General features: G+C 38.6%; 2 protein-coding genes, 2 long non-coding RNA genes and 1 other non-coding gene across 6 annotated transcripts; 2 read left to right on the top strand and 3 right to left on the bottom strand.

Moving 5' to 3' along the window:
- The first annotated feature begins 814 nt into the window (after window positions 1-814).
- Window positions 815-7939, top strand: LOC145472375 (vesicle-associated membrane protein 4-like). 2 transcript variants are annotated; one of them, XM_081454960.1, is made up of 6 exons: window positions 815-1428; window positions 2713-2756; window positions 4152-4318; window positions 5004-5083; window positions 6377-6428; window positions 7569-7939. In XM_081454960.1, exons 1-6 carry the CDS (start codon window positions 1366-1368, stop codon window positions 7616-7618), a joined length of 456 nt encoding a protein of 151 aa, XP_081311086.1. In that variant the 5' UTR covers window positions 815-1365; the 3' UTR covers window positions 7619-7939. The 2 variants fall into 2 exon arrangements, with proteins under 2 accessions (XP_081311086.1, XP_081311081.1); XM_081454955.1 differs by lacking the exons at window positions 6377-6428; window positions 7569-7939 and having other exon boundaries at window positions 5004-6364.
- A 2195-nt stretch (window positions 7940-10134) lies between these two features.
- On the bottom strand, window positions 10135-10221 carry Trnastop-uca (transfer RNA opal suppressor (anticodon UCA)). Its single transcript has one exon. It is a non-coding gene; the product is annotated as a tRNA-Sec (tRNA).
- A 435-nt stretch (window positions 10222-10656) lies between these two features.
- Window positions 10657-15748, bottom strand: LOC145473101 (allograft inflammatory factor 1-like). The gene is made up of 7 exons (XM_081455016.1): window positions 15665-15748; window positions 15538-15599; window positions 15139-15214; window positions 14918-14959; window positions 13227-13325; window positions 12486-12549; window positions 10657-12036 (listed from the first exon to the last, which is right to left on the bottom strand). Exons 1-7 carry the CDS (start codon window positions 15681-15683, stop codon window positions 11952-11954), a joined length of 447 nt encoding a protein of 148 aa, XP_081311142.1. The 5' UTR covers window positions 15684-15748; the 3' UTR covers window positions 10657-11951.
- A 3519-nt stretch (window positions 15749-19267) lies between these two features.
- LOC145474109 (uncharacterized) lies at window positions 19268-21419 on the bottom strand. Its single transcript, XR_014045210.1, has 2 exons — window positions 20792-21419; window positions 19268-19816 (listed from the first exon to the last, which is right to left on the bottom strand). It is a non-coding gene; the product is annotated as an uncharacterized LOC145474109 (long non-coding RNA).
- Window positions 21420-24420: 3001 nt separating this feature from the next.
- Window positions 24421-26606, top strand: LOC145473954 (uncharacterized). Its single transcript, XR_014045083.1, has 3 exons — window positions 24421-24638; window positions 24769-24839; window positions 25661-26606. It is a non-coding gene; the product is annotated as an uncharacterized LOC145473954 (long non-coding RNA).
- The last annotated feature ends 1034 nt before the right edge of the window (window positions 26607-27640 follow it).

The raw sequence follows: 27640 nt of genomic DNA, 5'->3' as shown, positions 1-27640 counted from the left end.
ATCTCCGAGGCCTGTTGTTTGTTTAATTCGTTGTCTGGACTCGAGGCGCTTCTCGCGCTTACCACAGGTAAGGCAAGGATATCGCGACTGTTTGTAGGAACTTGCTCGCCGGAGAAAAGTGAAGAAATCTGAACTCTCAACTCAGAGCTACACTCTTCATCAGCCGCTTGATCGGCCGGAGTAAAGGTGGTGGTGTCAAAGTGCCGTGTCGTAAACTCAGTGGGAACTGTAGGCCTTCGTTTTCCATGCGGTTCTTGTGTTGGTGTTGAAGGCTTTCTGCCACGTTTAAGCCGAGCGTTATCTAAATCCGCTATCTGGATTTCTTTGGATTGCGAGCAAATGTTTCGGAAGTCATCGATAGCTTTCGCAAGTCCTGTGACCTTTCGGAAACATTTCCTGCAGATTTTTGTTGTTAGGAAATCTTCATCGCTCTCTTGCACCTGGATCTTTCCCACTTCTTTTAGTTTCTCGATCACATTTTCCCTTTGAGCCGTTTTTCCAAACAAATCTATGCTATCATATACGTTGGACAAATGAGAATTGCAGCAACGGCAAATTTTGACCTTCCGATTGCACAGTTTTTTCGGTGTTCCGTCCATTTCTTTCACTGTTCCCTGCACGCACTGTAAGTTTTCCCGTAAATTCACTACAAGTAGCGCGTAATAAATTGACCAATCAGAAACGTTTTTATTGTTTCACTCATAAACCAATCAGAACAGACTTTCTGGCCCAGTTCCCCAGAGCTCTTCTCGCCGTCCGTCATGCGCAAAAGAGAAGAGCTCTGGGGTCGAGAATGATTCAAGCATAGTCGAAGGAGATGAGCGCGCGGTATAGGCAAACCAACAACGACCCTCCCGAGTATAGAGAGTAGAGTTTCCCTAATTGCATTGTTTTAGATTCTTCTTGGTATTTTAAATAATATGACATCCATTTCACATGTTTAAATAAAACTTTAGAATTAACGAATGCCAAAAAGTAAGAATCTTTGGTATTTCTGAAGTTTTTCGGTGGGAACAAGTTTCCCAGCATCCCTCCCAACGGAAAAGCACTGATCTAGGGAGAGGTTACCTAGCTCTTTTTTGTGCAATCTGTTATTTTTCGTCCTGACTTTGGAGATTTGTTTTCGAAATTGTGAAATCGCGAATCAAGCTATTAAGTAGAGCAAAAAGTAGAAGAAACGTTTCTCTTTTCGCTAAGTTGATCGTGATTTCGGTAATTTTGTTGCTTCTGTCGCGTTGGTGTGAACTCTAGTGACTGCCACGTGGATCGTTGAAAAATGGCCGAGTCCCAATATTTCAGCGCATGACGTGAGATACCGAGGAAACACGACTAATAGTTCCTTTTTATGTAAATCAATCAGCAGTTATGCCTCCCAAGTTTAGTCGAGTTAACGGCGAGGACAGAGGATCTGCAAGACCTTCTGAAAGGGTAAGCACTGCGTAGAAAAATAAGGTTACTTAATTCTTTTAATGTCTGGAACACAACGATCGATCGTTTTTGAAACGTCAAATTGATTATGACTTTCCCGTTACAGTAACTTCACGATTGTAGTACGTGTATTGAGTAGCTTCAGCATTTTTCATACTCTCACGGATCGTTTTGGTTGGATTTAAACATGCACTTGTAAGCTTCTTCAATGATTAGCACACGAACAGGCCAGTGCATGTACCTGTAGTTTGATCCCTACCACCGTTTAAACACGTACTATCGTTTGATTCATTTGATATTTAGCAACTAATGACTGATCCTGAGGGAAATGGTTGACATTGAGATTCAAGGGAAACAAAATTAACTACATGTAGGGACCAGTCATCGATTTGTTATTTAGCACAACAAAGACATAAAAAGAATTTGTTGCAATGGCAGTCATCAGACGAGTTAACATTTGCAGAAAACAATGCACTGTTACCCTCTGACTCAGGGCTAAAGCTAAAGCTGTTCAGTAGTCTGAGCCATGTACAGTCGACTCCCAATAACTCGAACCTTCGAGTGAAATTCAAAAAGGTTTGAGTTATTGGGAGTTTGAGTTATCAGGAGTTGAGAACAAATGACTGGAAATAAAGAAAAAAAGGGTGTTCAATGTTTTTCTCTTCGTGCAGTGTACATTTTAACCAAATTTAATTGCAGAATAGAGAATTCAAGTGAAAATAAAACAACACATCTCTAAATAAATATTATTACTCTATAAATCGGAATGTAATGTAATGTGAAAAATATAGCAAAGGGAGCAAGAGGGAGAAGTCCAGGAACTGTGAACTGTACAGGTTTTTTCACACGCTTGCCTCAAAATAAATTTAATGTTTTGGACTAAATGTACAGTACAGTGTTTGTTTTGACTTGTCACGTATTGACAGATATGGTTCGAGTTACTGAGAGTAAACTTATATAGAAAATGATCTGAAGTAAACGAAAATTGCTTCGAGTTAGCGGGAGGTTCGAGTTATCAAGGGTTCAAGTTACCAAGGGTAAAATTAAAGTAAATGTACGACGGAAATCCAGGGGAAATCGATTTTGGTTTGAGTTAGCGCGAGATACGAGTTAGCGAGGGTTTGAGTTATCCGGAGTTGACTGTATATGTTCCAGCCAAACAAGTAACTTTTTATTCTCACTTGCCCCCAAGCCAACATGTACATGTACAGTCATGTAGATCCATAAAGACTAAACTAAGACTTGCTGGGTATCAGTGGCTCAGTGATGCTTTTTCTATGACAGGCAGGTTTGCTTGACGACTCAGATGATGAAGATGGCTCCAACATGTAAGTAGAATGATCCTCTTGTGTCAGAAGTTCTTATTTTTGAAGTGGTCTCTAGACAGTTTGTAACTCTGGCCTGTTGGGTCAAATCTCAACACACTAACTCTTTGTCCACTTCAATACCTGTAGTTGTTATCCCAGTTATCGGTGGTTTGTCAAACAAACAAGGCAAATCGGGTCAAATCTGCCTTGTGAGGACCCTTTCACCTCATTTGTTCAAAAGGATGACTGACTGCAGACTCAATTGCATGAATAATAGCAGCTATTCTTTCGTTATGTACACATATTTAACAATTATGGGATGAGGTTCAGCAAAATATCGTGATTTGTCAGTGGGGAGCAGATCAGTTATTTGCTGAAGCCAAATGCTGAGGCAAATAATCAATCTGCAAGACACTAACAAATAACTATATTTTCTAACAACCAGGTTCAAGAATAGGCCAATTTCAATATATTAGAATTCAACCTAAAACAGTAGACCTCAGCACGAGGCTCTTGGGAATACATGTAAACCTCACAAACTCTGTAGTTACATGTATTCCCCAGAGCCTCATGCAGACGTCTGTTGTTTTAGGCTGAATTTTAGTATACTGAAATTGGTCTATTGTTTTTAATTATCATTGGATCACCAAATTTGTTTTCTTATTTAAATCACTCTCTGGCAGCTCAGGGGAGCAGTCTGTCATTTTGACCAGAAATTATGGTTGTAATTTGCATGAGCAGAATATCATTTGCAGTAAAACACATCTAGACAGTACTTTGCATGAGTGGACCATTATTTGTAGGCAGTTATTTGCAGGTCATGTCGTTGGTTCTTGGCCAATGAAAGGGAAGAAAAAAAAATGCATCGAATGATACATTTATTAACTATTGAAAAATTATATAGAGTTCTATAGAGATTTAGAGGGTAACTATTAAGCTCTATTTATTTAACACAAATGGTGTCTTTTTGACGTCAATAAATTGATATAATTTGGTTGCTCATGTATAATGGATAATTTTGAAAGTGTTGATTAGAACATATGGGTTATTGACCAAGCATGAGGTTAAGATGGATATTTTTTGTCTAGGGCAATATCTTGCCTTCATGACCAAAATTGTAAGCTTGATCAACAAGACTTAGTGATTTTTTTCTATAGCATACATGTAAATAATAACATTTTCTTGCAGGAAACAGGAGCTACTGTAATCCTGAATGGGTGAGATACATGTAAGTTGAACATCTTGCCCACTCAGGTAGCCAATGACAACACAGAATTTGATTTATATTGCATGCTAGCGCAGCTAGCCATATTATAAACATGTACATGTATGCCTGTAATAAATTGCACTAATCAAATCTGTTCAATCAGCAATTAATTTTCCTAAAATACCTTTATTGTGTTCTGTCTTGTTAAGTTTTGCAGCACCAGATGGATTCCATCACATAAAACCAAAGCCCACAATGAAGGATGGCATATCCAAAGTCAAATCTGAAATTAAAGGTGTCATGGGAATAATGCAAGGCAATATATCTAAAGTCCTTGACAGGGGTGCGAAATTAGAAGACCTGCAAGACAAGTCAGGTAATGTATGTAGCATGGTGTTGACAGTGTGCATACATACATGTAATATACAGGTATATTGCATGTTTTGATGGTTACGTTTACTTTGCTGGTAGTGTTTTGGGTTGGCTGTTACGTTCTTGTTTCTAGAAATTTAAAACCCAAGCAGCAGGTACATGAACATTGTTGTCAAAGATGTTGTCAGGACATATGCAGAGCTGTCTTATCAGTTGGATATTTTTTGAAGTGAAATCTTAGATATCTCTCAGATAGACAGCAGGGGTTTCTAGAACATTTTCAGCAAGATGGAAACTGGTTTTCATGTATTTGAACTGAACTTCTTTATAAGAAAAACTTTTCTCCAGGGGGTCAAACCTGGTGGGAAAGATCATCCTCTGTTGTCTGGTGCCCAGTCCTTAATGAAACCCCTGGGTAGCGGGAGAATTCAGTAACTGAGAGAAAAGATGAAAAACTATCATTCTGTACTTTTAATAAAATTACATACATGTACATGAATGTGTGCATGTGCAATCATTATGTAATTTATTCTCCTCTCACTCTGTTTGTTACAAAATGAATCCCTTGCTTTTCCTTTGGACCATTTTTGTTAGTTGACTTTAGCTTTTAAACTGTTGGATAATAACACACACCTCCAGAGATTTTTACAGTGTAATGAGTTATACTGTACTCTTTTGGGTCTCTTCAGAGGATCTTGAGATGAGTGCATCACACTTTAGATCTGGATCAAGACGACTACAGAGAAAGTTATGGTGGCAAAATTTCAGAGTGAGTACTGTCTATAAAGCTTGTCAGAGTTACGCAAAATTGTTAATGTTTCTAGTCTGTAGTTTGTACTTTGTATTAGCCTTCTCTGAGTCATTATTACTGTTATCAGCCAGCTGGGAGGTCGGGAATAGTGAAAAACTGTGACCGAGGTGTTGAAATTGCTGCCAAGGCTGCAGGCAAAGGGCGGCATTTCAAGTGTGTAGTCATAGCTTTTCACTATACGAGCCAACCCTAAGCCGGTAAATAACAGTTTTTTCATTCCTCTAAAATATTATATGACTGAGAAAATTACGTCACTTGATTGGCTGAGAACAGGCCAATTTATTGTTGATTCTTAATATGCAATGCAGTGCAAATTAATCTGTGCATGTTCGCAATTTTCTCAGCCCTATAATAAATGAGTAATCATATGAAAGCTAAAGCGATTAAGGATTTACACTACTCGTGACATTTTGGAAATTCTTTCAAATTGCACTTGCTCAAAGGCTCGTGCAATTTTGAGAGAATTTTCAAATATTACTGTCTTGTAGTGTAAATCCTTAATTGCACTCACATTCATACGATTACCAATAAATACTAATTGCTGAGCTTTTCCACACACACATTGCATTTGTATTACTGTGATCGTGGTCAAAGGTAGGAAAATCCAGACTAAGCTGAAAACCAATCAGATCACCATATTCATTACCATGCCCTCTCGGAAAAAAATAATGCTTTTTATGACCGCACAGGACATTTAAGGTCAGCTTGATTGTGTTAAGTGTTGGTGAGAGTTCTTTGTACATGCATAGCCAGGATTGATGAATAATTGTCATCGTAGTTGATCAATTGATAAGGTTAATTTTGCATTGTCTGCTTTGACAGGCCAGACTTATTTTTCTTGAGATACTGTAAGTTGATGGGTTTGAGCACACATGCACTTGTAGCCACAAAAATTGCCATACATAAGGAGATCCAACCCTATTGCAGTTCTTTGACATATTGTGCAAAATGATTTTCGCATGTGCTTGCATGCATGCCCACTTGATTGACTCTGAACAAAATGAGGGACTATTGTACATGTAGAATAAGCCAGATTGGAGTTAAAATTATTTCAATTCTGTATCTAAATACAAATATCTTACTACATTGTACATTGTAGTACAACATAGAAGTGGCAGCGCTTAAAAAGGTCGCTATGTATGTTAAGGCCTTGTGCTTCTCATGACACGATAAGAGCTGATGATGATGATTATGACAATATGTACTAATAGGTTTTTGTCTTAATATCTTGCTTTTGGTCTTCCTTTTCAGCTCAAGTTGATCTTTGCCTTCATTTTTATCGTTATTCTAATTGTTATCATAGGTAAGTTCAGTTAACCCCATGCTACAACAAAATGGATTGACAGAATTGCACTGTTAAGAATCTTTTTTAAGATACCTATTTTTGTCAAGTATTTATATGAAAAAAAAAGGTTCCAGCTGACTGTGCCAAAACTTGGCCTTTCTTGGTTTGCACATGGTCTATATGTCTCCACTTGTCCCTGATACTTAAGATGAGACAAAGCCAGTCAAGTTGAAAGTTCAAACTGAGTGGCACTGTTCATCAGGTCAGCCTGCACGTTACGCCGACTTTGTGATTTGACCAGTATGCATTTTGTTGCTTTTGGTGTAAAAATATCAATGTATAATTATGACATGACACACTTGAAGTTCTTTTGCCTGGGTGCCTTGGGATGTAACCAAGGTCAACCCACCACATGGGAAAACTTTCCTCCATATGACAAGTCCCTTACTCAACTTTAAATTCACAAATTCCTGCCCTACAGCAACAGCACATTGCAGTTAATAGTTCATAAACCAGTGTTGTTACTGTGTGCATACATGTTTATGCTGTGGAACAGTAAGATATTTAAAAAGACAAATCACAAACCAAGCACTGGTGGTCTTTCTCAAACTACCTTAGTGATTCAATTTAGCACCCGAGGTGCTTATTACCTTTGGTACCTCAAGGGAGGGCGCTTATTCGCAACAGGGCGCTTATTTGGGACAGGGCGCTGATTTCTTTTTTTGAGAAACAACTGAATGCTCAAAACAAAACTTTAATACGGTAAGACCCTCAGTTGATAGGTACTCTGATGGCACTGTAATATTATGATATTAGAATAGGGGCCCCCTTTTGAAATGGGAACGCTTATTGGAATAGGGGTGCTTATTAAAAAAAAAACACATTAAAAAGGGGTGCATATTCAAAAGGGGGCGCTTATTGGAAGGAGGGCATTAAATTGAATCATTACAGGATTAAAACTAGTTGTGTCATGTAGTTCGTCTAGGCTGAGCATAATATAAACTGTAGGCTGCATGCATTGTGAAGCAAAACATAGTATAATATATCTGTAAAAAAATGAGTACCTTACCATCATTTTCATTGTACACTGACTGTACTTGGTTATTGATCATTTATCTATATTTCTTACTGATTTTTGTTTTGTTTCTTTGTTCGTAGTTCCAATCGTCCTCAAAAGTAAAAAGAAATCAGACGACCCCGGCAGTTGAAGAAGTGTTTAAGGAAATATTAATTATTTGTATAACTACATGGATATATTTACAGTGAGGGGGCCTACAGATTTGTCCCTGGCCTGCTGATGGCATATAGCAGAATTAATTACCCTGAAGTGTTGAAAAATTTATTGCAGACGTGTACTTGTACATAGAAATATTATTGTCAGAGTGTCAAGATCAAAGGAAAGATTGTCTTTTAAATGTTATGCAAGTCAGTTATTTATAGTAAAATGGATTTATTGGCCCTACATGACCCATACGTATAGTAAAATGTGATCGGTGATTTTCCAAACAGAAAGCAATCTTTTGAATGAGTGGGTTGAATGAGTGGGTGCTTCCCGAAAAGTGTAGCCTAATATTTCTTTTCAAGTTCATTGTGTATAAACCGTGTTAATCTTCTCAATCCTTAACCATCCTAGTTTCTCTATGGTTTATTACATGTATTATCTCTATTATTTCCGTCAATTTAAAGTTAATTTTGTACATGGGCAGAATAACTCAAAATGCCGTGACTGAACTCCTTTAAGTGTGAATGAAATGCATACAGTACATAGAACTCAACCTCGATGCCAGGCTTTCTCTCCTACTCCTCTCTTCTTGAGGGATAGAGGAAAGGACTCTGGAAACAAGGTTGTATACAACAGTATGAGTGGTACCATTTATCGCATTATGCAAGAATCTTTTCGTTGGGAGTGAGGATAGAGTAAAATGCAGTTTGAGATTATAAAGAGGTTGACGATGTGACCCAATGTAATTGTTAGGAACTTCCGCCGTAGAGCAACATAATGCTTTGTTTTTTGTTTGTTTGTTTCTGTTTTTGTTTTGTTTTTTGCCTTGCTGTTGTTAAGGGTTGCTTACCATGTGTGTTTGATCCAATCTGGGTCAGACAGCAATTGAAGTGGCTCATATCAATGAAAGAATAGTTTTCGGAAACGCAATGTCTCTTAAGATGTTTATTTTTTTCCGCCGTTTTTGGACTGTAAAGATCTTGTCAAACCAAAATGTTATTGCACGGAATGGTACAATGTCCATTTTCTCAGGGGGAAAAAATGTTCTGTTGCATTTGTCAAATAATTTTCACCTAAAAATGCTACGCATGTGGTAATCATACGGCATTTGTTTTTACCAGTATAGAGGTCCATATACAAGTAGACTGTAAAGGTTGCGTCAAACTTAAGTGTAAATGCACCGATTGGTACAATGTTCATTTTCCAAGGGGAAAAAAGTATGCATCGTTGCATTTGCCTAATGATATTTACTGAAAAAGTCCATGCATATTGTAATCATACGTCTTTTTCCAGAATACTCTCAACTTCACGTTAAAATCATAAGTTTTCTATTTTATAAGAGCGAAATCATATGAGCTCTTTTCGAGGACGATTTTTTTTTTTTTTTTGCACTTACACCTTTTCCTCTAATGAAGTAAATAGTTTCACTCGATAGGTTTACGTAATAATATCCAAACCTTGCTCCTTCATGGCAGGATTGCCACAAGGTAGCTATTTCAATGAGTCCTGAAACAATAAAAACAAACATTTTGAGTCAGTCAAGTTGCATTTCAATGCTTGATTTTTCATTTCAAGACTTCTCTGTTTGTGGTCTTGAACACCACATTGCAGTGAGTGTGAGTCATTTTTACCTGTCAGCTCCTCACAAACTGTGTTATCTTTTCTTAACTCTTTTCACGGTTATAGAGGGGAATAATTATGAAACCCGACAAATTTCTTTGTTGCAGGTTTTCGTTCGCTTTTTTGGCCTTGACCGTGTACAAAACACAATAGTTATTTACTCCGCACCAAGGATTTAACCAATATAAACGTTTCGGTTACGGAATTCATGCATAGTGTATGAGCCCGAAACATAAGATTGAGTACGGTCATATGGACCTTCCAACACAAATCTTGGCATATTTGTTTGTTCTACAAGTAGATTTTAAAAATAGTGTTAAGACACTTAATGGCGGTATAAATCAACCCACCACCACTATTAAACGTCATCAAGCGTCATTAAGCGTCTTCTTAACACTATTTTTAACATGTACTTGTAGTGTAAAAGACGCTACGCAGTTTCTTCAGTACTGTATTTGTTTGCTCCTTTGATGTTTGCCGGGCTTCATAACCATTTCTCTTTCAAAGCTCTGTCACGGTTAACTTTTCTCCATAGCATTTCATATAAATCCAACATGTATGTGAGGAATTTTTTTCAGTTTCTCCCTGAAATTGCAACGTTGGATCCATCAACGTTGGATCACATTGTAGTGCAAGTGACAAAAGTTGATCAACAAAAGGGCTATTGTTCCTGATCCTTTACGCAAAGGTTACCTGGTGCGAAGAGAAAACGGAGCAAGTACTTTCTTCTGGCATGGAAAACTATTTTATTAGACCATCGTTGTCACAAAAAAAGATTGTACTGATACATTAAAACTTGCGTCTAAGTCAACGATTCATTGTTGATCAGGACACCAGTCAAAATCCTCTTATTTTAACTTCGCTTGATGGATCAAAATTTAGCGCGCAGAAGGCGGAATCGAACCGCTCCGATGCTAATCGGCTACAGGTTTGAAGCCTGTACCCCACACCAGTGAGGGTCATCCGCGCACCCTTTCATAGTCTACACCTGCCTTTATATTTGTCACAATATTTAACACCTTACAATTGTGGTACGACAAATCCCACACAAGCCTTGTATTTTTTTTATTTTATTTATTTTATTTTATTTTATTTTATTTTATTTCTGCCTCGATGGTGAAGTGTTTGGCTACCAAAGGGATCTTTTGTTGTTGTTCTACTAAAAAAAAAAAACCTGAACCGATTGAAACAAAAATCTAATTCGGTTTGAAATTAATGATTGTGCGCATGCGCTTACAAAACAAGCTTGTTCAATCTCGTTCCCAGAGCCCAGATGTCTGTTGGTTGGCGCCAGCCAAAAGACACGTGGGCCCTGGGAACGGGATCGCCATGTTGTAAACCAAGGCACGCATGCGCCGTGAAACCGGAACTCCTAAAATCTTGGAGTCTGGAAATTGATTATCTAGAGCTCCGTGTCTTGGCGCTGACCAAAAGATACGTGGGCTCTGGGAACGAGATTGAGGCTTGTTTCGTCGGTTTCACCAGCAGGAAAAATAAAATAAAAAACGTTAAGGTGAAGTTTTCAAGTAATCTTTATTTCTTTGAGTTAATAGCATTCCAGAACATTTTTTGACCCACTATAAGCCGTGCAATCATAACTGCTGGCAGAGTGAGAAACAGCTGTCTTCTACCATTGGGGATTTGTCAATAGAATTGCCAGCTAGACTCCCAGTTCAGACTGAGGAAGGGAACATAGAAAAAGAACGGCGAAAAGTCTAGCCCATTTGTCACACCTCATCGAACCCAATTTCAAGTACATGTATGTCGACAAAGTCAACATTCTCCTCCCGAACGAGAAAGGGACGGAAATCCTACATTAGAGAATCGTATATGGGACTTCTAACGAACCTTCCTGATCTTATCAAGTCAATGATTCTCCAAGAAAACCGAACAGAAACAATTCGCAAATTTCATCACAGTACGGTCAGTGAAAAGAGTTGATACCGTTCTAAATCCAGTTTAAAAATGTGTCACAGACTTCATTTTAGGATGAACTAATTAAAGGGCTTTACAAGGTTGACACATAAAAAGAAAGTGACTAAGTTTGGATCGCGAAAATTACTTGGTCACAGAAAAGACTTTTGAGGGGTAGGGGCTCTGAGAGGCCAGTTGCACGCACCCAGCAAAAAATTGACCCGAGTACCCTCCCCCAAGGGTTCTTAAGTAGTTTACCGTCTTAAAAATTTGAGAAATAGATATTGAACAGTCTTACAGCGCCGTGAGAAAATAGAATTTTAATGTGTAAAACTCACACTCTGTCACAAAACGAATGAGATACGTAATTCATTTCATCTTCTTACTTTCTTTAAAGACGGATATTTCATTAAAGCTAACACGCATACAGCTTTCATAAAACATGACCGTCAAGTAGTCGTTAATGTTCTATTGACAAAACACAAGTTCAGTGTAATTTTTGACTAAGCTTTAAAAAAAAAAACTTGGATTCATTATAATTAATTTTCCTGAGCATGATCGTTGATTTCCGGATAAAACACGCATTTGTAAAAGGTTTCTCATCGTTAAAACGACTAAAATATCATTAGAAAATTACACGTAAAACGTTCAGCCCATCATTCTATCTGGTCTCCTCCGAATCCGATTTTGGTAGTCACGCAATATTTGTCCAGTTCCTCTAAAAGCGTGACCGCCCAGAAAAAGGTTACGAAACTATTACAGACTAACACCAGATACGTTAACGCTTAAGGTAAGCTAGCCAAATCTCTCTTTGGAGCCACGCCAGTTGGCTTCGCTTTCTCCTTCTTCTTTTCTTCGAACATCAAGATCCTACCAAGAGATTTGAGATGCAATAAGTTAAGTTTCGTTCCTCGACGGTCAATGGTGTGGTGTGTCGCACATGGAAAACAATTTTACACTTGTTCCATTAATTATATCGGGTGAAATGCCAAATGGTCTGGGCACAGATCGAAAAGTGTATACTTAAACGGCAGTTTTGGCGAGTTTTGGGGTCATTTTGGATGTTGGATACTCCTTTATAGGTCAACTCGAAGACTTTTTTTTTATACTTTCTGTGCTTGTCCGTTTTCAGGGTTGAATCTTGAAGCACCCCCTTACTATTATTACTGTTGTATTGTATTTTCTTTCTCTGCGCTGGAAACGTTTTTAAATAGATGCGAGAGGGTTGTCCCTTGTTTTTTTGTACAACACACTAACGTTAGGTGTTACCAGAATTATTGCCTTCCTATTTACAGAAGAAGTATTTAACATGGACTTACAATTTCAAAACAGATGACTTCTTTCCAAGCATCATAGTTAGAAACTCAGGATAAGTAATCGTTCCTGTAAGAAAAATAAACTTCTCCTTACTACGAATAAACTAAATATTCACATAATAATATGTAACGAAAAAGCGGCGATGTAAGAATTAGCGTTTTTATGCAGTACAAAGCCAATACAAGGACCAGTAAAGCGATATTCGGATTGGGGTGTTGGTGGGAAAACAAGCAGAATGAGGAAATAGATATCAGTAACGCAGTTGTAACCAAGACCTAAGGGTGTTCGCCATTTGTTAGAAGCAACCCCTCGGGATGACTGTTCAATAATGGTGACGGTTTCTCCAAAATCAGCAAACAAGCCGAAAGTGATGATTCTTATTACGGTGGAATCCCGATCTTTCGAACCTCTAAGAGAAACGAAAATTTGGTTCAAAAAATCGGATAGTTCGAGAAATCAGGGGTAAAATTGCAGTGTTTGACTGAGGAGGGGAAAGGACTTTTGGTTCGAGTTATCGCGGGGTTCGGAAAAAATGAGGGTTCGAGAAATCGGGATTCCACTGTATTTACAATTCGGATTTTGGTTATTGTTTCGCCTCGATGTGATATTGAAGTGATTCATTCCGGTCTCCAGAGGCTACAGTTCCTGGTGCTGACCAAAAGGACCGCGGTCTCTGAGGATATTGATTTTGACCAAGAAAGTGCGCATGCGCAACTTTCGGCCCGTCCCCTTTTAAAACGGACCTGAGTTTGTTGTGTCAACCTCAGCGATCATCTTCTTGAGTTCAAGGTGGGTCTTCGCTTGTCCGAGCTTTTCCATCATTCGTTTGAGCTCCATAATGTCTGAAATGAAAAGGATACAGATACTAATAGGGGAAATGAAAACGGGTAGGTTGGTGTTCTTTGCGCCTGTAAACTTTTTTACTTTACATCTTCAATCGGGTACACCAAGAATGATTATTGCTGCCGGCTGTTGAAAACCAGCCTTGATAGAAGTCTCTGCGTGGCGCATAAGCATAAGCCGAATTCCCGAGGACGCAGTATTAAGAGACTGATAATTAGCGCCTTTTGTAGAAAATTTCCCGAACAAAAGACGCTAATTATCAGCATCTTACTGCGTCTGCATATGTCGGCATGTGCTTACATGTATGCTTAAGCGCTGTGAAACCCAGCTTTAAGTAATCAAATCACAACAACATCAAATCTACAAGGGAAGGCGCATGCTGCAGCCGAGTTACAAAGCCACGCAGGAGAGAGGGAAGGGTGTTCCGGGTAGCTTTGTCTTGTGTCACTGCTTTCATGTGTAAATGTATATGACATGAATTTTTTTCCTGGTTTTTTGGTTCTTTGAAACATGCAATAAAGGTAAAAAAATAGGAAGGAAAGCTTTTTTTGTTATTTTCTGCCGTCTGATGAAGTTCACTAATTTCTGCATATAAAATTGTTCCGAAGACTGGGAACGAGAATGTCTGCCTGTGACGTTGTGCAATATTGATTGAAGTCTCTGCGCGGCGTAAAGCTTTGAGTCAGTTCACATTGCCCGTGGTTACATGTTGGGTTTTATTGCTTACAATGGCCAGTGACTCGAAATGTATGCCAGCTACCGTACAATGAAAGAAGGTTGTCGAAAGGAAGCGGTTTGCCACTTATTTCATTTTATCTGCTGTTGACTAGCTGTCAAGGATAGGGCATCTTTTGGTTGTTAATATTTATCATAAGTCAACTCAACTCGCAAATGCTTTAGTAAGAAGAGTTTTCATGACGCCACAGGGGGAATAAAAATGTCACGCCTTACATGTTTAATAGCGTGACGCATCACTCCCTCCTTGCTCGCCTTTTGTTTATATGCGTTTCACCTCCCTTGCGGTTTCGTAAAAAAACCCGAATGAATCAGTGGTCCGATTGCATTCTATCTCATGCTTCTTGAGATGGTCGAACTGGAAAAAGCGCGATCAGTTTTGCGGCTTTTGTTACAAGTGACAATCTGGATGAAACCTTTGTGCTTGGATATAGCGTTGAGAAAATTTTTCCCTTAGCGGCGCGTATTCCCGAGGGTAAAATGGCAGAAGTAGTTATTAGTTGCGTTTCAGACAAAGTTCGATCGATAACAAGCGGAGATGTATTGTTACTTCATACAAACCACACAAAACATAAAAATAACAAGCATTAAATTGCTCACCCGTTTTACTTCCTTTTCATCTATAAAGGTTCCGAAAATAAACACGGACTTAAATTACCATAAATGATAATGGCCTGGTTTGAAATACAAAACGAAATATCCAAATTTATCTGTTGATTCCAAACAAAGCTATATACATAATTGAGAATATTGCTCAAGAAAGAAGTAGTAAAATTTCCAAATATAGCTAGACGTCTCTATTGACATAACTTGTCATATTTACTTCGCATTTAGATCAATCAAGCGGACAACTCACCAATGTCACCCGAGTTATCTTCGTCGAATTCCATGAACTGTTCTGCAAACGACGAAAAGATAAAAATATAAAGAAAATAGATTAAAACCACGGATGAAATTACAAACATAGAAAACTTGAATAAAGGCGTTTTGTTTCACGGCAATCATCTTTTTGCATTTATATAAATTTAATTATTCAAGTGAATTTAAAACAACGTGACTCGCCCGGACAAGACTTACTTTTGTACGATTCCAAACGTTCATTGAGATCCGGATAGTCCTCCTCGTCATCGTAATCGCCGCTAGTCACGAATGACTGGAATTAAAAAATGAGGAATTTATCATTTGACTTATATGTAGGCCATTGACAAGAAATGATTAAAATGCAACTTTAACCCCGACGGGTTGAAATTACGATTAAGGTTTCAATTTCGAAAATCACTTGGCGTCATCTTCGCAGCTTAAGCTTTGGAGGCGTTTAATAGAAGCAATGTCTTGACCACAAATGCAGACCAAAGAGAATTAAAACACAGTTTAAAAGTTTGAGCTGAAGAAACCGGAAACGCAAAAGATCAATAGATGTGATGCGATTTATTGGTTTACATATGTGCTACTCGACACGCTTCCAATCTAAGTTACCTTGTTGATCTCATCAAGATCTGTCTCTTGTACTTTTCGAAGCTGGCCGTAGCGCTTTCCACCTAAAAGAACACATGATCAACACGAAAATTTATGAAACAAGCACTGATCGAAAACTCACACAAACCTTGATAATCAGAAGTCATCTCTTCGCTGGTTCGACTGGCCTCGGAACCTAAACAACTCTTGACTACCGCGGACTGGCCCTCAACTCGTCATTTAAAAGTTATAAATTAGGCATGGGCCAATGAAAAACGTACTTTGATTGGCTTCAGTTATAATTATGCAAACACCCTTGAGCTGTACCGGAAGTCATTTCATCCGTGACATGCCTTAATATTCGGTTTCTACAGCTGGCTTTCTGAGCTTACGAGGACTAGAAACTTTAAATATTTGATTGCTAAATTGTTTATATTGAAAAGTAGCGATGGTTGGAAAAGCGTTTTGTAAAGAATGTACACGTTTTAGTCCACTCCGAGTGAACCTGAAATGCGAGGAAACAGGAGACCGTGATATATTTCGGAAGAACGTCTGGGAGTTGAAAGTTGATCATCTCTTCTGGCAGAAGTTCAGCTAAAAACCACTAATATATTAAATTTCATGTCTTTGGAAGTATTGATCGGTCATATCACGAGCAACGTTATCTCATAACAGAAAGTAAAATATTTCTTGTGCTTCAGCAAATTTCTTCCGTCGCCTATTTAGTGAAAGACGTTTCGATACTTCCTTGTTTATTTTTTATTTCGGAAGGGGTGGGCGCCAGCTTGATTTTAGGGTTCCTTCAGTAAGATTGTTACCTTTTATGGTAAAGCTTTGTTTCGGAGCTGAATCCAATACTTTCCTTTCATAGTGTGTTAGAGAAAGAACCGGTGAATATATGCCTTGTATTGTTTGGCTACCTAATGGAAACCCCTTCAAGAATTGTGCATTTTGAATATATCTTTATCATTTATGTTTGTAACTTGGTACACTTCCATTTACATCATTCAAGTGACACTCGGCATGGGTGACGTTCTATGAATCATCTGATGGACAAGGGCGCTAGTCCGAAGTCACACGACGCTAGGAAGAGCGTTGCGTGACTTTAACTTGCTCTGCGTACGGCATGTTCTCTGACTGTAGCTTAACCTCTTCGTTGACCGCTTGCCGGCGGTCTTTTCTTGATTTTTTGGTCTCGACGAGTGTTTCTTTTGGCGAGCGCGAACACAAAAAGGGTGCATGGACGAAGAAAAGCTGGGATCGTCCAGCAATCTTTCCTTCCTCTGAGAAGGAAAAATGACGAACCCAGAAAGCGTCTGAGTAGCAAGCTATTAAGTCTATAAAAGGACAGAGTCTACACTGACACGCTTTCTGGGCCACAGCATACCCAAGCTCAAGCTGTGAATCGGCGAAATTCTCGCGCATTTAAAATATGAAAGAATGCGAAAACATGCGGACACTTGTTCACTGTGATGATAAAAAAAATGGGTGCCTCTCGGTATAACTGTATAAAATCTTAAAACAAAAACAAACTGAACGTAGAGTGGTTGCATCGCTGCACGGTTCCCACCAGGAACCCATCACTATGAGCGCGCAACTATCCCACATTCCTGTCACGTTCACAGACCTATCTATAGAGCGTTTTCATAGTCACGCAATAACAAATAAAATCAAAAACCATTCAGTGGATAAGGTCAAGAAATTGTAATAATACAGAAGATAAATAAAGAAGTTCTCCAATTTTAAGGTGTGTGCGTTATCCCAAAGTAGAGATATTCGTCGAAATGTTCGGCGCAAATTTACAGAGCCTAGTATGGAGCCGCCATGTTGGTGTTTCTAAGTGGTACACCAACATGCATGGTGGCCGGAAAAGAGTGTTAACATTTGGAACTTACTTTGGTTATCTGGAACAATGATTATCTGCACTGAACAAATAAACATTTAAATAAGCACTTTTCCAAATACGTCTTAAATGGCTAAAGATCATGAGATAAATACATATATTTCGACAAACGCGATCGTAGCTTTGTGTCACGCATCGCCATAACTTGGAAATTCAAAATGCGCTGGTTTCCAAACGAAGAGCGCTATTGAGCTGGAGAGTTGTAAACAGATATAACTTTAGTACCTCTTATGCCTAATGAGGATAAAAACTTTGGTGGCTCTTTAGGTTTGGATTTACTTAAGAATTAGATGACGTCACGTGAAAACGCTCTATTTTTATTTTAGCCTGCGTAACACGCGTTCCCTTTCAAAGAGCTTTTCCCCGTTCTGGCCGCACGTAAATTGGAGCGAGAGCAAAAATTCCACGAAGGTCCCTGCTTCGTCAAATTTTTGCTCTCACTCCAATTTACGGGCGCTCAGAATGCGGAAAAGCTCTTCGTACGAGAACACTTGCTACGTAGCCGGCTATTTTTAGTTTAAATTTACTGGGAATTCAGTCCCCCGCGGGAACCTCAGTGACCAATCACAAGCACGGAATTAAAAATAGAGAAGGAATTAGCGTGTTTTATTACTTATGTCCACCTGAGACCGCCATTTTTATCCGTTACCGACCGCGCTCTCATGCATAACTGAGCTGACTTATTCCGCGGGAAAAGAAGCTTAAAAATAGACCAGTCTGTAAAAATGCCGTGACATAGGCTTATTATGGAAGGAGCGCGCACGCTCCTAGTGATAGGCTCCTTGTTCCCGCGTAAAGAATTAAAAAAAAAAAAAAAAAAGAAAAGAAAACTGTATGCCATGCATGTAGTAACTGTGCAGTGGAATTCCGATTTCTTGACCCTGAATTTTTCGAACTTCCCGATAACTCGAAGCAAAAGTCGCTTCCATCTCCTCAGTCGAACACTGTAATTTTACCCTCGATTTCTCGAACCATCCAGTTTTTCGGACCAATTTTCGTTTCCCTTGGAAGTTTGAAAAATCGAGATTCCACTATAATTGCCAAAAAGGCAAAAAAAGATAAAAATCAGGTAGAGGTACTTATTTCAACGCAACTGAAAAGGTCTGGATGGGGTATGCAAATGTCAGTTGTCAGTTAAAATTTTGTCTATTTATCAGTTGTCAATTAAATTTTAGGCCATTTGTCAGTTGTCAGTGAAGTGACTGTTAATAATTAACTAAAGGCCTTAAATGGCTCAAACCTCTCCTAGTTGGCCCCTTTTATAGTCAACGAAGTCTACGAAGTAAACTTTTGCAGCTGATGTTGTTCCTTAAGGTAGAACAGGCTTTGAAAAATAATACATATTATACATATACTTACTCCTCCCTGGTCATCTATCTGGCACGAGATAGAAACCGAGATCGAATGATTGAATAGTCACACGGCAAACATACTTCCATTGGATAAACTGTAATGCAAGGACCACTTGTACAAACAGCAACGGAGTGAAGCCGGATCTTGGTTTGGATCAGGATCAGCAGTGTAAAATAAAGCATAAAACCGATTAAAAGGCTGACCGGACGGCTGAAAAGAATCCTTTTCAGCCGTCCGGTCAGCCTTTCAATCGGTTTTATACTTCCATTGAGTCATTACATTCCGATCTATTTATGTTTTTTCGTCAGTCCTCTATTGATCTTTCTTTCTGTGTCACAAAATAGTTTATGGTCATTTAAGTTCATGCACTCTGCGAACAGAGCCTCTTTTATAAGAAAAGGCTCTGCTTGCAGGGTGCTTATCATGATGCTGGTTCTTTACTCATAATGCTGCATTCAGCTTCTCCATACTACCACATGCAATGAGCTCAATTCCTGTTTCCAACTTTGCTGAGTCATATGTCAGTTTTCTGGCTTTGTTAACACGCACAGAAAAGTTGATCTCTTCAACGAGAATGAGTTAAGTAATGATAAAAAAACGAACAGCAGTGTTTTATCAAATTTAAAGACACTCGATAAACATTCATTTCTTTTATATTCCCTTTATGAATTATTTATGAGTTTTTGAAGCATTTTCAATTAATCATGTCAAATGCAAATTCAATATTCTGGACATAGATTAACCTCTTGGATATTCGTTTGTTATTAATGAAATTAACTGATGACAATTGTATTTTAAACTTTGTGATTTGTTTTTGTTTAATCAACTGCCTCGTCTACGCATTTTGTTTTAACAAATTCTTCTGTGACAACACCTGGAGATCATTTCAACTAGTATTGTTAATATTATTTGTATTTCCCCATTGTTTGGGCATCCAGTACAGAATTTGGAGTACTCCTTAAATTTGCCAAATGTTGGGGCTTCCTTCAGCCGAATGTTCTATTGTCATCTGATGTCCGCTACCCACTGGAGGTTCAGCTGAGCCTGAAAAACAAACATAAAACCTCCAAATGATTGTTCATTATCTTTTTAGTCTTTTGAAAAGTGTGTATTGACTCGACACTATGGTCGGTGTATGCCCGTTAATTGTATTTTGACCCGTCTACGAGCTCGTCAACTGATACATGTACAGTGCGAATTGCCTGCCGTACCAGACATTAAGCCACCTTCATTTGTATAATGACATCAAATAAGTTTAATTTTGATGTATATCGGTTATCCTAAGGAAAAATATTAAGCAATTAAACACAACAAGAAATAGCGTCTTTCTCTTCCTTAGAGTATGAACTTTTGTTTTCGAGGCATCTGTGACGGATTTTTGACCAAGTCATTTTAGAGCCCATTTTATAGGCATGATCCTCTCGTTTTCTTGAGATATTTTCGCATTTGAAGAGGTTAGATTTCCACAGCTTCCTTTTGTTAAATTCTCCTCGTTCACCTCGGTTACGTTACTTCACTAATCTTTATATTCGGGTGAAAGAATGGAAACACTTCCTTTTGAGAACAGAAACTGAAAGAGAGATGTAATTATTATATCGTGATCTCCCGGTTCACTCCCAGCAGTGAAGGATACTCATGATGCAGCCTTTTCAGTGTCCAGTGTTCACGCGGCATGTACCCAGTAATCATCAGGATATAATCTCTTGATGAAGGTTCTATTCAACACTGAATTAGATCATGAGATTGCTATCACGCATGGATGAGAGCGAGTAATCTAATTAGTTGAGTATAAATTTACTAGTAATTCAAAGCTATTATCTAAATCCTCTTCACATGCACTTTGAAAACGCAAAGAAGCGGCCGCCAGTTTTTTTTTTTAGAAAAAGCGCACACTGCTAGGCTACTCACCATCCACAACAGAATAGATAGCGAGTAGCGTAGCCAATCAGAGAACGGTATTCGTGATAGAACGCTAGTAGATTCATACTATTCAGAGATATTTCTTCCTAAACAAGCTACCTGAGGTTTGTTCTGCGTCAACTTCATTGAACAGTCCATTGAACCCAATCTGCAGTTGCCCGGTTTGTTGGCTATGTCCTCGGAGAAAGAATCCCTCAGGAGTCTGGATCGGACGTCCGTTAGCTGTGGACAAAAGGAGACACACGGCCAACGGAAGGACGGCAAGTTTCATGGCTTGACGTTGACGATAGAACTTAAATGTTTCTTGACTATGACTTGCGAAAAACTCGAAACAACTGGCAACTGGGTAGTTTATACAAATATGCGCGGACTTTATACTGACAAGCTATTCACCCAGGAGTCAATGTAAACTGACACTGTAAACTGACACTGTAACCTTTTTCTGTTTGAAAGGAATTATAAACATGTGTTCGTGGGCAGACGCAAACACGAACGTTGGGGAAACTGCGATAGCTTGAGTACACTCAGCCTGACTGCAGGCAAGGATTTTCAAAAATAGTTTTCCAATTCGCCCAAACTTTCTCAAGTGTTTGCATGACGCCCTTTATAACACAAACCCAAAAGAATCTTCTAGTGCAATCTGTGATATCATAACCACACAGAGTGCTCTCAATGCTGCGTGTGGCCAAAAGGGATGCTGGACAGGGTGGAACTCCCGGGGGGGGGGGGGGGGTGTACTCCCAGAAAAATTTGTTGGGGGTGTGCTGCCCGCTCCCAAAACCCTTCCCCTATTTATGACCAAAATGTGCGATTTTCCCTGCTCTATTTATGACCTGACCAAAAATTCGATACTCTATTCGTGGCCGTTGCGGCTTGCACAGTTGCTCTAAAAGTAATTTATGAAGGGCTATTGTTGATGGTTTAATCGATGAAGATGAAAAATTATCTTCTTCTTAAAAACATACTCAATTTAACACCAGAATACAAAAACCATAGCCTATTTCTGACCAAAATGGCCCAAATCGATTCCCTATTTATGACCAAAACGGCTGAAAAACCATGCCTGTGGGGCCGCATGTACCTATATAGCCCATATAAGGGAGTACCCCATCCCCCCGGGGGTGGAACTAAAACCAGAACTTTTCTTGATAACTGTACTGAGTATAAATTTGACGCAAATATTATACTTGTGTGATGTCAAAACGACCGTGACACTGTAGATCCCTTCATCAGAGCGCTTCAGAATCTATCATGGTTTAAAAAAAAAAAATTACAGCGCGAGATTTCCCGCTGATGTCCCCGCGAACTGCAAAATTGTAAACAAAGGGTATTGTTTTTCCATTAAAACTTCACGTCGTCTTCTCCTTTTCCTCGGACCTGCGTGAGTAAACAAGTAAATCGTGCTTTGTCCTACTAGTTTCTGGAAAGATGATTTACACAATGTACTTGTACCGACGTTAGGTCCTGACCTATTTATTCATTGAATTTTTGTTTGTTCACATGATAATCGACGAAAGTTACCCGATCCAAGCTTTTCGATCAGTGCAATAAAATTCTTTACAAGCGCCAGAGTACAGAAATGAACAATTGTTTATTTTCAACTATGATCCTTCTTTCGCTCAAAGCGAGCAAAATGGAAAATGAAGCGTTCTTATTCCCACTGGAGTGCATTAAAAGTGTAAGAAGATACAGTAATTTGATTGTATGATCGTAGGAAGCATTCAAGGCGATCAGTAATTTTGTCATGTCTTGTTACGAACGCCTCGCTTCGAGGCAGGGATTTATCAGTGCTTTACTTCCACTAAAACCTTAGTTTTCTACTTAATTATCAAGGAAATCAAGCAAGAAACTATAGTGTTATAGAAAGCAAGTAAAGGAGAAATTTGAGAGATCGGGGGCTATTCATATGTATATAACTCTTTTCTGTGTTTTAATCCCCCTTAACAATGATAAAATTCCTTTCAAGGGCTTATTAGTGAATGAGCATTGCTTGGAGGTGGGAATTTTTCAGGGGCTTGGCATGGTAAAGATTCCTTGTTGCAAAGTTTATTCACTTTGATTTCCTTCGGTGCAATAACTCGGCTCAATTAACAGTAATAACGGAATTTTGTGTTCAGACATGTTTACTTCAAAGTTGCTACTTTTCCTGGTATTAGCCTCTGGTGCGCCTTTTACATTTGGACGAAGCATTCCTCGTGGGGCTATTAAGCTCGATGAATCTTCTTACGAGGGTTTCAGAAATGATGGAGAAGAGACAGCAATTTGGAAAAATGATGGTTAGTGACAAGTTAGATTGATTTATGTTTAAGGAAATTCGTAGCCTTGCAACAACAGAAAAGTATTTTACCTGTGTATTCGGTGAATAGGGAGTTGTCAGGACTGAGTGAATTACATATAATTGTTATGTTGTACTGGTCGCAATGCAGGCAAATAACGTTGTGAACTAAAAGTATGGTTAGCGCGAAACATCCACAATGCAAACAGTTGTCACGTTATCAGTTTCTTCTTTACTATTTCCTTTCCCTTGGTTCAACCATAACCCATTTGGTGTGTATATACCTCACTGAGCCCTTATCGATGGTCTGGCCATCAAATCGAAGAGAACTAGTTTAATAATTATATGTTAAATAACCAGTTTATTTAGGGCGGCATATTTCCTTCAAAAACCGGGGTTTTCCTTTAAAATGGGACATTTTCTCCCCATTTTCTTTTGACTGACTGAGCAAACCATAGTTCGTGCTAGGTGGAGACAAGGCAAGCCACATTCTTTTCAAAACAAAAAGTAATCAAATATGCAAAATCCACGTGCTTGGATTCAACTCAACCATGGAGAAGTAATAAAGATTAAGGTTCATTGTTTACCGTGGACATAGAATTTTAATTATATTAACTGAATGCAAAGTGTTTTGTCGGCTCAGAGCGGAGTCAAGTATAATTTTTTGGTTGCCGCTAGGTGCCCAGGAAGACCAAGGCAGGGGATGAAGTGTTTATATAATAAAACTCTTACAATTTAATAAGAGGATTTTTTAACGGGAAAAGAGAAACTGTTTCTAGAACCAAAATAATTACTACTGACGAGAGATTTTCGTTTCATAAATGACCACCGATCCCAGAAGAAACAGAGAAAGGTGAGGTACAACTAATAGTCTACACTGAGAGAAGTTCGATGTTAAAATCGTTCCTGCTGTTGTTTAGTTTTAGGCCAAACCAATCTGGAACGTGAAGAAGATCTGTTGACGGCACGTGGTATTCTAGATAGAGTAACAAACAAAGCGAACCAGGTAAAACAGAAAGCTGAAGAGTACAAGGATAAAGCCAAAGGTGCGATTCCGATCAATTTTCTTCAAACGTTGCAGCCAAGAGTGCTATGAGATAACAAAGATATGCTATTAATTTTAACCAGGCAATCGACTTCCAAGTGACAATTTTTTATATTTTCGGGACAAGGCGCTTTGTTAAAATAAAATATCACTGTAGTGTACATGAATTTCTTTTCAGTTCCTACTTAAATGAGGACACTAGAAGCTTGAGCACCTCACATTTCTTTGAACATGGTTTTTCATGGTTATCTAACGGGGGCTCTTTCTCATAAACTAATGGTTTAGCCTAATTTTACTCTGTACAAATTAATCCTTTTATGTTTCATTGTAACTACAGCTATCCTAATAGTTATACTAAACCTAATCAACTTTAATTGAACGTACGCAGTATCTAGAATTCTAATCGTTCCAATTGTTATTGATGGAAGTGAGGCTTGAAGTGAAAACCCAATAATTCTTTGTATGTTCTACAGAGAAGATTAACGAAGTGAAGAACAAAGCTGGATCTGTGATGAACAACTTGCCAGGCTTGGTTCAACGAGAGTTTATTGACCTCATGAACGTCAGAGATGACAATATCGAGCCTTTAGTCGAAAGCGAGGATGGAATCTTGAACAACCTGGAGGGTAAGATAAAGCTAGGACTCGATTCTTTGTTTCTATGTGGTTAATATCACGAGCTTATTGACTGTTTGGAGGTGCCCTAAGGTGGATATTTCGTTGGTTGTTGAGCTCCTATCTTATACCTTTCGTTTAGACGTAAATCAAGAGGCAAACATAAATGATGCCAGAGAGGGAATAAGCGATGTCATGACGATCAACAACGAGGTATTTGATAAAACACACATTAATTAACTATGTTTTACCTTTTTACCGCATACATGTCCTTGGAACAGAGATTATCCTTCAAAAGATAACATTTGTCGTTCGGCCTGTGTGAAGGGGTCAGTTATTTAGAACAGCAGTGAAAGTTTGTAAAACTTCCATTTTGTTTTATTGATGATTATATCGGGATCTACGGATAAACATGTTGTGAAACGTAAAACTTTTCAAACATGAAAAATGTGATTAACATTTTTTTTGCTTGGCAAGTAAACTAATTATTAAATTCACGATTATTGCTACTGTGATAGCTACAAGGAAAGTTCAGCGATCGTTGCATTCACATGGAAACCGGTTGTCGTTAAGATTGCTTAACTTTTTCAGTGTAATGATCGCAGCCATTGTACTGATCACATGGAATCCAGCCTTCACTTAGTCTAGCTTTCTTATCCATGAATTTTGGGTTCCTTAAGCCCTTATTACCACTGGGGGCACGTTAAGCCAGTTGCGATCGATAAATATGCGCTGAAAGTTTTATCGATATTGTTTTAGATAATATCAGGTCCTGAATTGTTCTCGCATTTTGATTGCTTCATGCTTATGTTCAGTTGGAGGACAGACGGATAGATGACGTCAATAACGTTTTTTGGTTTCTTCATTATACATCAAAAATACTTTTCATGTTGCTCTGCGTCTGTTCAGTAATTGATCATAGATGACGTCAAAATTTGACAACAATACAAAAAGTGGTACACGAGGAGGTAACTGAGTGTGTCGATGACGTTCTTGCCGCATTTTGTTCTTTTTTTTTTTTTTCAAACATACAGGACGACTATAAAGCTGATGACACTAACAATGCACAACTGCATGAACATGCACGTTGCCGATACTGTGGACGGTGAGGTGGCAGGTGAAGGTTATGGGCTCTATGAAGACGAAGAACAGGATAACTACCTTGAAGACGAGGGAGAACTAAAGGATGAGACGCTGGAAGACGAATTTTTTGACAAGGAGAATGAAGAGTGATCATCAATTATGATGTCAGTCAAGAAACTGCTCATAAGTTATAGCTTGTAAATTTTCCCAAACACAGTAGCACACCGAAGTAACATTGCGCATAAATACAATAACGCTCTGAGATTTGTTATCTTTGTTTCCCAAAACGCGTCTCGCTTCTCTCCGAGACGCTATTCTCTTTTCCCTCTAGTCTCACTGCGATAAGCACTTCATGCACTTTCGGGTGATATTCGAAACTTTTGTATTCAAGGCTTGTTTTGCTTAACGTAATAAAGTTTCACAGTTTTAGATATTTCTGGTACACTGCATTACTACTGTATACAGGCCATATTAAGAATGATGACAGTTGTACTGAGTGAACAGAGAGAGAGAAAGAGAGTCCAGGTTTGGACGTTAGTGCTGGGCATTTTGGACCGAGAGTGAACCTATCCATTTTTATAAAAGTGTTCTTTTGAGAACGGCACACAAAAAGCAACAGAGTCCGTTTTCACTTGTACGTGTGACCACGGTAAAAAATTAAAAGCAAAATGAAGGAGATGGAATGCTTTTAGTCAAAGGCGTTTGAAACGTGATTTTCTCTGAGGCATTGTTTCTCTCTCCTAAACAATGTAGCAGGAAATGAAAACCGTAAAGAGGACAAAAGAAACAAACAAACAACAACAACAACATCAACAAACAAACAAACGAACGTTTCAACGCAACAGTCAAGTTAGAGAAAGCTTCATTTGATTTGTAATATTTTATACGTTTTGAAATTGTCCCCGAGCGTCAGTAACGTTAACTATGATGACTGGAGTCAAGTGGTTCTTGCGGCGGCAAATTTCAAATGGACATAAGGAGGAAGGGATCTGAAAGTATTCTGCCTGACAGACTGTCCCGTAGTTCAATATTCGAGGATGGTAAACCTTCTCAAAATCAGGATCATTATAATAAATATGTTACCATTTTATGACATAAACAACTGCTGAATTACTAGTTCATTAACCTCTTTCATGAACGGACAAAACTCGGTCTGCGTTTGTTGCCTGTTGCAGTCGAGATATACACAGATTTTTCTCGTTGCTATAGCTTTAGAGTTTTTGTCGTCTTAAAAGACAGTTTTCCGTTTGTAACTTGAATTCTGCAATTCAGAGCTCTGGATGAAAAGATGCGTTTCTTAAACCATGAAAGTGTTCCCAAAACTCGCTCAGTTTGTTCAGTGGTGCGTTTGTAATTAAAAATGCAAATACGTGCGCTGTAACACGCCAGATAAAGTGTAAGAAAGCTTTCCCTTTTCATTAGTGTTCCCTATGTTTTAAGGTTTTGCAGCCCCTGCCCAGGCAAATTGAGATAAGCGCCTCAAAAAAGACACTAAGAACTTGATTTACAGTGTATGTGGTTGAAAGGGACTTACAAACCATATGAAAATAACATTAGATAACAACTGGTACAACTCACTTTGTAACGTGGTGCATTAGTACTGATCGACTAAACCTCATACTATTCCTTTAAAATCACCTCCAGGACCTATTTACCCTCGGCAATGTTTATAGCACAAGTGCTAGTGGGGCCTATCAAACAACTGAAACAAATAATTGAAAATGAACATAACATCTGTTACACATCTGTTAAGAAAAGAGAAAACTTCTGGAACCGTGGAACCCAGTAAGCTGCCTTCTCTCTGTACCCTACGTCCATTTCGTTTGTTATAAACAACACGTCCACTGGTTGTAGGATTCTTCGGGTCCAACTAGGGGCATTAGTTATTGTGGCGTGCGCAAGCCGTAAATCTGGGGGGATTAAACGCATTT

Source organism: Orbicella franksi, chromosome 1, assembly GCF_964199315.1.
Source record: "Orbicella franksi chromosome 1, jaOrbFran1.1, whole genome shotgun sequence".
Classification (NCBI taxonomy): Eukaryota; Metazoa; Cnidaria; class Anthozoa; order Scleractinia; family Merulinidae; genus Orbicella; species Orbicella franksi.
Note: the sequence above shows the minus strand (reverse complement) of the source record. Positions and strands in the feature narration are given on the sequence as shown.

What these genes read in the sequence shown, in the direction of transcription:
- LOC145472375 (XM_081454955.1), top strand. Translation starts at nt 1,366, where the DNA reads ATGCCTCCCAAGTTTAGTCGAGTTAACGGCGAGGACAGAGGATCTGCA. An exon ending in CTGCAAGACCTTCTGAAAGG is followed by an intron (nt 1,429 to 2,712) that starts GTAAGCACTGCG and finishes TTTCTATGACAG; the next exon opens with GCAGGTTTGCTTGACGACTC. An exon ending in GATGAAGATGGCTCCAACAT is followed by an intron (nt 2,757 to 4,151) that starts GTAAGTAGAATG and finishes TGTCTTGTTAAG; the next exon opens with TTTTGCAGCACCAGATGGAT.
- LOC145473101 (XM_081455016.1), bottom strand. An exon ending in ATCTTGATGAGATCAACAAG is followed by an intron (nt 15,215 to 15,537) that starts GTAACTTAGATT and finishes TTTTAATTCCAG; the next exon opens with TCATTCGTGACTAGCGGCGA. An exon ending in ACGTTTGGAATCGTACAAAA is followed by an intron (nt 14,960 to 15,138) that starts GTAAGTCTTGTC and finishes CGTCGTTTGCAG; the next exon opens with AACAGTTCATGGAATTCGAC.